We start from the raw sequence: 7,852 nt of genomic DNA on the forward strand, positions 1-7,852 counted from the left end.
CACAGCTACAGTGAAACGTTCCATATGATATAATCATCCTTGGAATCCAACCAGCGTTGCTGTTTTTTCATGGATACTTCTTCCTTTCCCAACACCCTACTGTCAAGCCACCTACTATAGGTACCTGCTAGCCCTTCCCTCGGGTAGGATTTGAGACGTCGGAACTCAATTGACCATTACCTCTTTTTCCGCCTGCAAACTGCGTGTAAGTAGAATATATAGACCTTGGACTGGAATTTCCAGACATTTGGTTATTTAGTCAAAGTGCCAATTCCGACCAATCTGCCAAAGTCCATAAATCCCTGCCATGCCCACTGTACATGGGCAGAGCAACTTTGCCACTCATGTATGGCGTACATGGGCTGTGCAAGAGTAACGAACGCAGTGTCTACAGTAACTTGCTGTGCAAGCACAGGCCATCGGTCAGGAGCATGAGCTGCAGGTCTGGGATATCCCGCAGCCATCAGGTGTGCCTATTCCCCTGCCTCTCTCTACCTCGTCTTTCTCAAGAAGTATTGTTCCCTCCACACCTCCACCGGAGACACAGACCTACTGCAACATTTCCAACAAGGAAAAAAGAAAAAAACCCCACATTGCTCCACTTGCACATTCTTGTCATCCATATTCTCTGTTTAGACTGCAGCCTTTCCCATGAGGAGACTGTCACCCCAGTCTTTTGTATGTGCAGGGATTTCTGTTCTCCCCAGCTACTACCGTGCTGCAGCTCTCGTTGCAGCATTACCTGTAGGCGGCAATTTCTCCACCTAGGATATGATGTGATCCTGCAAAGATGAATTTTAAAAGAGCAAACTGAAAACAAACAAAACACACAACGCGAAGGCCACGAATCTTCTGGGTTGTATTTCAAAATAAACATCTACAAACAGCAGCGGTCCTTTCCTTGCCTGACACGGAAGCAGGGCACACACCATGCTCTGCTGAAGCCAGCGGCTGGAGCAGCTCTCGCAGGCGCTGCACATGCTGCTCCCCTGCGCAGAAAAACTCCATCAGCGCCCGTGGGCAGCAGCACCGCTTTTGATGCTCAAAGAGCAAAAACGCTGCTGGGTCAGGTACACATACATGCTAACAGCAAGCATACCTGGTGTCTAAGGGCAATTTCAATATAAAAATATGGCTTGATTAACCCTTAAAAACCACTAAAACAGCGCTAGCCGCGGCATGGATAATGGGTTAATTAAATCTTAAAGGCAGACCTTTGCGAGCAAAGGGCAAACCAGTGTCCAACAGGCATTAACGCACGCTTCAACGCGCATGGCAGAAATGGTGATTTCTGTGAACTCTCGCGTGCTACCGAGGCTGCGAACAGCGAACGCAGCGCGGGGCATCACTAGGAAAGAAGCGCCCGACCCGGCGGAAGAGCTGCCGGCAGGAGGGCTAGGGAGCAGAGCGGGTAGCTTCAGCACGCGCAACACCCGCGGGACGCGACACGCGTGGAGCGGGCTGCCGGAGAAGCGGAGGGGGACGAGGCTGCCGGGCAGACAGGCGGGGCAGCGGCGCCGGGGCAGGAGGGGCCGCTTTCGCCGCCTCCCCCCGCGCCCCGCCACGGCCGCCCCGGGGCCGGGCCTCCCCGCCGCCGCCGCCCCGCGCCCGCAGCCCGGGGCGGGCCCGCACACGCCTCCCGGGGCCGAGGGCGGGCCGGGGCGGCGGGGAGGAGAAAAGCGGCGCGGCGCGGCGCGGCGCGGCGGGGGGCCGGGCGCGCCATGGTGCTGGTGGTGGTGATGGGCGTGAGCGGCTCGGGGAAGTAGGTACCGGGCGGGCGGCGGGGCGGAGCAGAGCAGCGACGGGACGGCGGCGGCTGCCCCGGGCGGGGGGCTCCGGCTCGGCGTTGCCGGAGGTTGCCGGAGGCCGTCCGTGCGGGGGTCTCGCCGCTTGCCCGAGGGCCGGGGGAGTTGTAACCCACTCTCTGTGCTTCCCTGCAGGACCACGGTGGGGTCGCGGCTGGCGGCGAAGGTACGGCTGCGCTAGGCTGCGGGGGCGCCGCCTCCCGGGCGCTGCTCGGCGGGAAGTGTCCCGCCCTGCGCCGGGCAACCTGTAGCGGGCTGGCAGGCGGCAGGCAGGCAGGCAGCAAGCAGGCAGGCAGCAAGCCGGCCGGCAGCAGGCAGCAGGCAGGCAGCAAGCAGGCAGGCAGCAAGCCGGCCGGCAGCAGGCAGCAGGCAGGCAGCAAGCAGGCAGGCAGCAAGCCGGCCGGCAGCAGGCAGCAGGCAGGCCGGCAGCAGGCAGCCGGCCTTCGCACACGGCGTAAGCCCCGCAGCTCGCAGCGCGGCCTGGCGGTCCCCCGGGCGGGGCTGGTGGCTGTCACCAGCGCGGCGCAGCCTACGCCCGCTTGAACTTAGTGCCTTGATGCGTCGGCTGTTACTGCTACGGAGCTGACACTGTAATTTTTGCTAATCATCATAACATAAATGGTGATTCATACTGTGGTGTAAGAGGCCTGTAATTTCTTAGGTGTCATCTTTGTAAATCCTGGGGTCCGTATTAGCTCACCTGGTTTGGCTGAATGATCCATAATTTCACTTTTTTTTTCTTAGCTGGGATGGAAATTCTACGATGCAGACGATTATCATTCTCCAGAGAATAAAAAGAAGATGGCAGAAGGGATACCACTAAATGATGAGGTACCTTGTATAAGCCCTGGAAGAACAGTCATCGACACGTTTATCTTTGTACCCTCTGGCACATCCTGTTAAAGTAGATTGTGCTTTATGCTGACTAGGCTGACTGTAAGCATAGGCTGAATTTACAGGTCTGCAGTTGGTAAGAGGGGAAGGCTTTTTATCTTACAAAGGATTCTGCATAAAAAAATAGTTTATCAAAGTGTGCTTGGTTGCTCACAAGGGGTTTGATGTTGATTCAGCATTTGTCAGAAATCTCTCCCTCTACATCAATATAGAGAATTGCAGCTTTAGATTACATGCTGCTTCTTTCAGTTAAACGCGTGAAGACAGATAAGTGTTTCTACTGAAGTACATTTCATCACTTTCAGTTACTGCAGTGATTACTCCACAATCTTCTGGTTTATATGTTCCCACTTAAAATGTGCTTCCATCCCTTCGGCCTGTTCTTCAGCCTAAACAGATAAAAATGATCAAGTTTAGTTTTACAATACTTACGAATTCAGAGACATGAGTAAATTAGAAAAGTTACAAGGTGACATCTCATGAACTTTTTCTGGGAAATCTCTAGAAACATAAAACTGAACTACAGAGTTCTTCAAAGCATTCTCTACAGACTGAAAAAAATAGTCTAGATGCTTGTTAAAAACTTTAATATTTCACTAGTGGTTGGAAGTTCATATAAGCCAGTATGTCATGTAAAGCAGCACTGCACAATTGAGTGACTAAACCATTGGTGTATGGTGCCCAGCAAGAGGGAAGCATCTCTTCCAAAACACCAGAGATGCAAAATTGTGAGGGTGTTCTTGAATGCCAGTGGGAAGTTATTCTGTAATGACAATACCAAAAAAACGTTGCATTTACTTGTCCACGTTATCATTTGTTGTGCTCACCCAGCAGTAACAGCACTGAAAGATGAAATGGGAGCAATTGCTTGGTGCTCAATAGGTATAACAAAAGTTTGTGGGAGCTTAAAATTTAAAATAAGGTTATAATGAGAAGCTGATCAATCACTCACATTATGTTTGCCTAACTACTGAGGAAAGGTTTTGCAAAATTGTGGCTAGGATTACATTTATTTGTGATTGCTACTGACATAAAAATGACATAATTAAGGTATTACAGATAACTAAATTGAGATCTGTCTGTTCCTGAAAACGTCAACTTTGATCCTAAGCATTGTGTATGTATGCCAAGATATAAGGAAAAAGAAATAACAATTCAGGCTGTACATTTGAATTGTATAATAGAAGCAAGAGAGAAGTTGACTATCCTTCAAAGGTTTACGAGGTGCATGCGACATCTAGATACATAATACTTCCATCAGATACTTGTACGTATCTGTAATATAAAAAGTACTATGCCACTAAAACCATCTTATTGATAATATGCCTAGCACTTCTCGTTAGCCTTCAGGCAGTGGTAGCAAATCCACATTAGGAAGAAAGAGAATGAAAACTGAACTTGCTGTACAGTTTAATGCTAATTTTTGTCTCTAGTCAGATGCTCTAGTTGTTAGGAGCAATTGTTTCAAATCAATTTCATAAAAAATTTTGAACTAACTTGTTTTCTTTCTAGGACAGGATTCCCTGGCTTTGTGCATTGCATGACATGCTAAGGAGGTAAGAGAACATCTAGCTTTATGGAGTTTGGGCTAAAGACAAAAAAAGTACCAAAAGTATTTTCCCCATTGCATTCCAAAGCAGAAATATATGTAGTAGTGTAAAAACATTCTGCAGGTAGTAAAGCCATTCTATTTTCACTAATCTAAGCTGTCATAATAATTGCTGAGGGTGAGATAATCCCTGAATAATAGTGTTGGGAAAATTGTTGCCAATGATAGTTGTTTTTCTACTGTCTGTGTCAAACTAATTTCAAGGATTCAGTTCAGTAATAAACCTGACGTTAGCTACTTACAAAGGATATAACCACAAAATACACCGATAATGAAGGTAGGATAAATTTTTTTTATAGTATTGTTAGTTTGAGTAAGATACGGTGTCAGGTTTGCTTGACACCATCTGCTATAGGATCCTCACAGGGAAGCTGATGGAAGTATGGGCTGGATGAGCAGACGGGGAGGTGGATTGAAAACTGGCTGAACAGCCAGGCCCAGAGGGTGGTGATCAGTGGCACAAAGTCTAGCTGGAGGCCAGTAACTAGCTGTGTACCCCAGGGGTCAATACTGGGTCCTGTCCTGTTTAACATCTTCATTAATGATCCGGATGATGGGGCAGAGTGTTCCCTCACCAAGTTTGCAGATGACACCAAACTGGGAGGAGCGACTGATCCAGAGGGATCTTGCCAGGCTGTAGAAATGGGCTAGCAGGAGCCTCATGCAGTTTAAGAAGTGCAAAGTCCTGCCCCGGGGGGGGAACAACCCCAGGCACCAGTACAGCCACTGGGAGGCACCCAGCTGGAAAGCAGCTTGGCAGAAAAGGACTGGGGGGGCCTCGGTGGACACCCAAGTTGAACATGAGACAGCAATGTGCTCTTCTGGCAAAGCAGGGCGGCGATATCCTGGGCTGCATTAGACAAAGTATTGCCAGCAGGTCAAGGGAGGCAATCCTTTCCTTCTCCTCAGCACTGGTGAGGCTGCTCCTGGAGTACCCTGTCCAGTTCTGGGCTCCCCATTACGAGAGCGACATGGACATACTGGAGAGCATCTAATGAAAGGCCATGTAGGTGATGAAGGGACTGGAGCATCTCCCAAATGAGGAAAGGCTGGGAGAGCAGGGACTGTTCAGCCTGGCTTTACACAGTGACTGGTGCTTGCCTGTGCACATCAGGTCAGTGTACCTCATTGGAGCATGGGCTAACGCACCGAGAAATTTATCTATCTGGATTGTATCTATCTAGATCCATTGCTTTATGTTACATGCTAGCCCAAGGCCACTGCCCAGCTCCATAAACTTTGCAAAATCAAGTGTATTTTAAAAGAGCCTGATGCCAATGTTTAATTACTAGTACTTATAAGTAGCTGAGGCTGGCATTGGCTTACGTAGGTGATAATAATAGGTATTATAAATTCTTATTTTCCTGTAAACCAAAATCTGATGAACATAGCATGGTTTTTAAATAGCTTTGCACCTAATTTTGGTTTGATTACAGAATGTATTTTCTTAGGCAGACGTTTCAGTCACTCTTCATAGAGACAACTAATTCTGGATTTGCTTTTTGGTGGAACAGACACACCCACAATTTAATGCTTGCTTTATTTTAAGAAACCTTGCCAGTAAAAAATACATGTGCAAGGCATTAATTTACCTGCATCCAATCCCTAGTTTAACTTGAAGTGGGCATATATGCAGTGCTGCCAATGAGTATGGTCACAGGAAACATAAAATTTAACATTAAAGTTAAATCTGAAACAGTGAAAACAGGTGTTGGAAGTATACCTGCATATGTATTTAAGAACAGAGCTCTGTACTGTTGGCAGCCACTCACTCGCTAGACAGATTAGTATAGTAATTTTATAGATAATGGATGGGTGTTTGTATGGCTATTGAGTTGCTGCTGTTCTTGGCAATTAAGGAAATTATCATTGCACTTCCTTGTGCTAGAACTGCATTTAATTTAGGAAAGAACGGTGGCTAATAAAGAAGGTCCCCAAGACTGAGATTTTACCAGGAGGCTGGCTAGCCTGACCTCAATTCCAAATCACATCTTTACCTGCATTTGAAATTTGGTTTCAAAATCCTGTCAAAATGATGAAAAAATGTCGCTACTCCCCAAGGGTGTCCTCTGCAAGGATACAGGTCGTGTCTCCCTTGTTCAGCAGAACTAACAAGCCATTTTGTTATACCACATGTGGATGTATTTTTTTGTGTTTTTGATAGAGAAGAGTCATCTGGACAAGATGCAATTCTGGCCTGTTCTGCACTGAAGAAGATGTATAGGCGTGTATTAGTTAGTGGCGCATCTGCAATTGAAAGCAACCAGCCAGAGCAACCAGGAGAAAACGTAGCACTGAAGATCCTCTTTGTTCATTTGGATGGGCCTATAGACATCATTGCTGGCCGCCTGGAGAAGAGGAGAGGACATTTTATGCCACCTGAACTTCTCAAGTCTCAGTTTGATACGCTGGAGCCTCCTAGTGCACCAGAAAACTTTATTGCTGTCAGTCTAGAAAAATCTCTCCCTGAAATAGTGCTGGAGATTGAGCGCGCCATTTTTCAGGGTGAGGCTTTTCTGGAGTAAGTTTCTGAATTACGCAGACAGAAATTCCCTTAAGGATACCAAGGGTATGAAACACCATTTAAATTATTAAATTGATTATTAAATCAAAACAACTTATTTTTCCCGATAATTAAATGGATTGCAATGTTAAGAGCTGGTTTACTACTGTTGGTATTTTTATCATCGCTCTGTAAAAGACATATAAAATGAAATTTTCAAAAACTGTCAACTTTTTAAACCCTTCACCATATTAAGTTAAAAGGCACATTTTAGGAAGAGCCTGCTTTTGAAAATCCTGCCAAGGGTCACACACAATAATTTAATTTCTTCATTTTAATTTTTACTCTATCAAACATGGAGATGGGCATATCTGCTATTAAGTGAGGAAATACAGCTTTGTTAGAAAAAATATATTTATTTTTCTATAAGTATAAGAGGCAGGAACGTGTGTGATGAAGTTCTGTGCCTGACACTACCACTATCTCACTGCCAGATTTTCAACAAGTTGTAGCTTCTGTGTTTGTATCCTTGCTAACCTCACCAGGGCACTGGTGACTTCATGAGAGCTTTCGTGAAATTTCATGAATTCGTGGATTCGTGAATTCTTATTGTATGCATTGAATGCCAGGCTAAAAAAGGTAGTAGTGATGAGACAATATACAAAATACAATTGTATGGAAAGCTTTAGAAATAAAGTATACGTGGCATTGTACCAGCTCTAAACTCGCATCTGTCATGTACAAAGTGTACCCATTGAACTGCAGTGGAAAGTGAGTCAACCAGTGATCTAAGATACTGAATACAAGACTGATAGATGTTCCCTTCTTTAAGAAAAACTAACTTACTCTTTCACAGTTGGACCTTCTCCTTCACTTCCCTTTTCTGGTGTGCTTTAGTCTTCCACCTCAGCCAATGTCCAGTCCAATATATGCTTATGGATAAGTGTTCATGCAACTGCTTTAAAGCTTAAGATCTAAGCAGTTTCTAATACACATTTTTCATATCTTTTTTTGTGATCAGAAAATTCCAAATATCCAGTC

At 46.1% G+C, this 7,852-nt stretch overlaps 1 protein-coding gene across 3 annotated transcripts; it reads left to right on the top strand.

Moving 5' to 3' along the window:
- Positions 1-1,599: 1,599 nt before the first annotated feature.
- On the top strand, positions 1,600-7,446 carry IDNK (IDNK gluconokinase). Of its 3 annotated transcripts, none has more exons than XM_075526714.1 (5): positions 1,600-1,762; positions 1,941-1,971; positions 2,550-2,636; positions 4,212-4,255; positions 6,473-7,446. In XM_075526714.1, exons 1-5 carry the CDS (start codon positions 1,722-1,724, stop codon positions 6,831-6,833), a joined length of 564 nt encoding a protein of 187 aa, XP_075382829.1. In that variant the 5' UTR covers positions 1,600-1,721; the 3' UTR covers positions 6,834-7,446. The 3 variants fall into 3 exon arrangements, with proteins under 3 accessions (XP_075382829.1, XP_075382831.1, XP_075382830.1); XM_075526715.1 differs by having other exon boundaries at positions 1,711-1,766; XM_075526716.1 differs by lacking the exon at positions 1,941-1,971 and having other exon boundaries at positions 1,701-1,762.
- The last annotated feature ends 406 nt before the right edge of the window (positions 7,447-7,852 follow it).

The sequence above is a fragment of the Mycteria americana genome, chromosome Z (genome assembly GCF_035582795.1).
Source record: "Mycteria americana isolate JAX WOST 10 ecotype Jacksonville Zoo and Gardens chromosome Z, USCA_MyAme_1.0, whole genome shotgun sequence".
NCBI lineage: Eukaryota > Metazoa > Chordata > Aves > Ciconiiformes > Ciconiidae > Mycteria > Mycteria americana.

Excerpts from the sequence above, each read along its gene's own strand:
- IDNK (XM_075526714.1), top strand. The coding sequence starts at position 1,722 with ATGGTGCTGGTGGTGGTGATGGGCGTGAGCGGCTCGGGGAA. Across the intron at positions 1,763-1,940 it reads GGCGTGAGCGGCTCGGGGAA|GACCACGGTGGGGTCGCGGC; the intron begins GTAGGTACCGGG and ends GCTTCCCTGCAG. Across the intron at positions 1,972-2,549 it reads GGTCGCGGCTGGCGGCGAAG|CTGGGATGGAAATTCTACGA; the intron begins GTACGGCTGCGC and ends TTTTTTTCTTAG.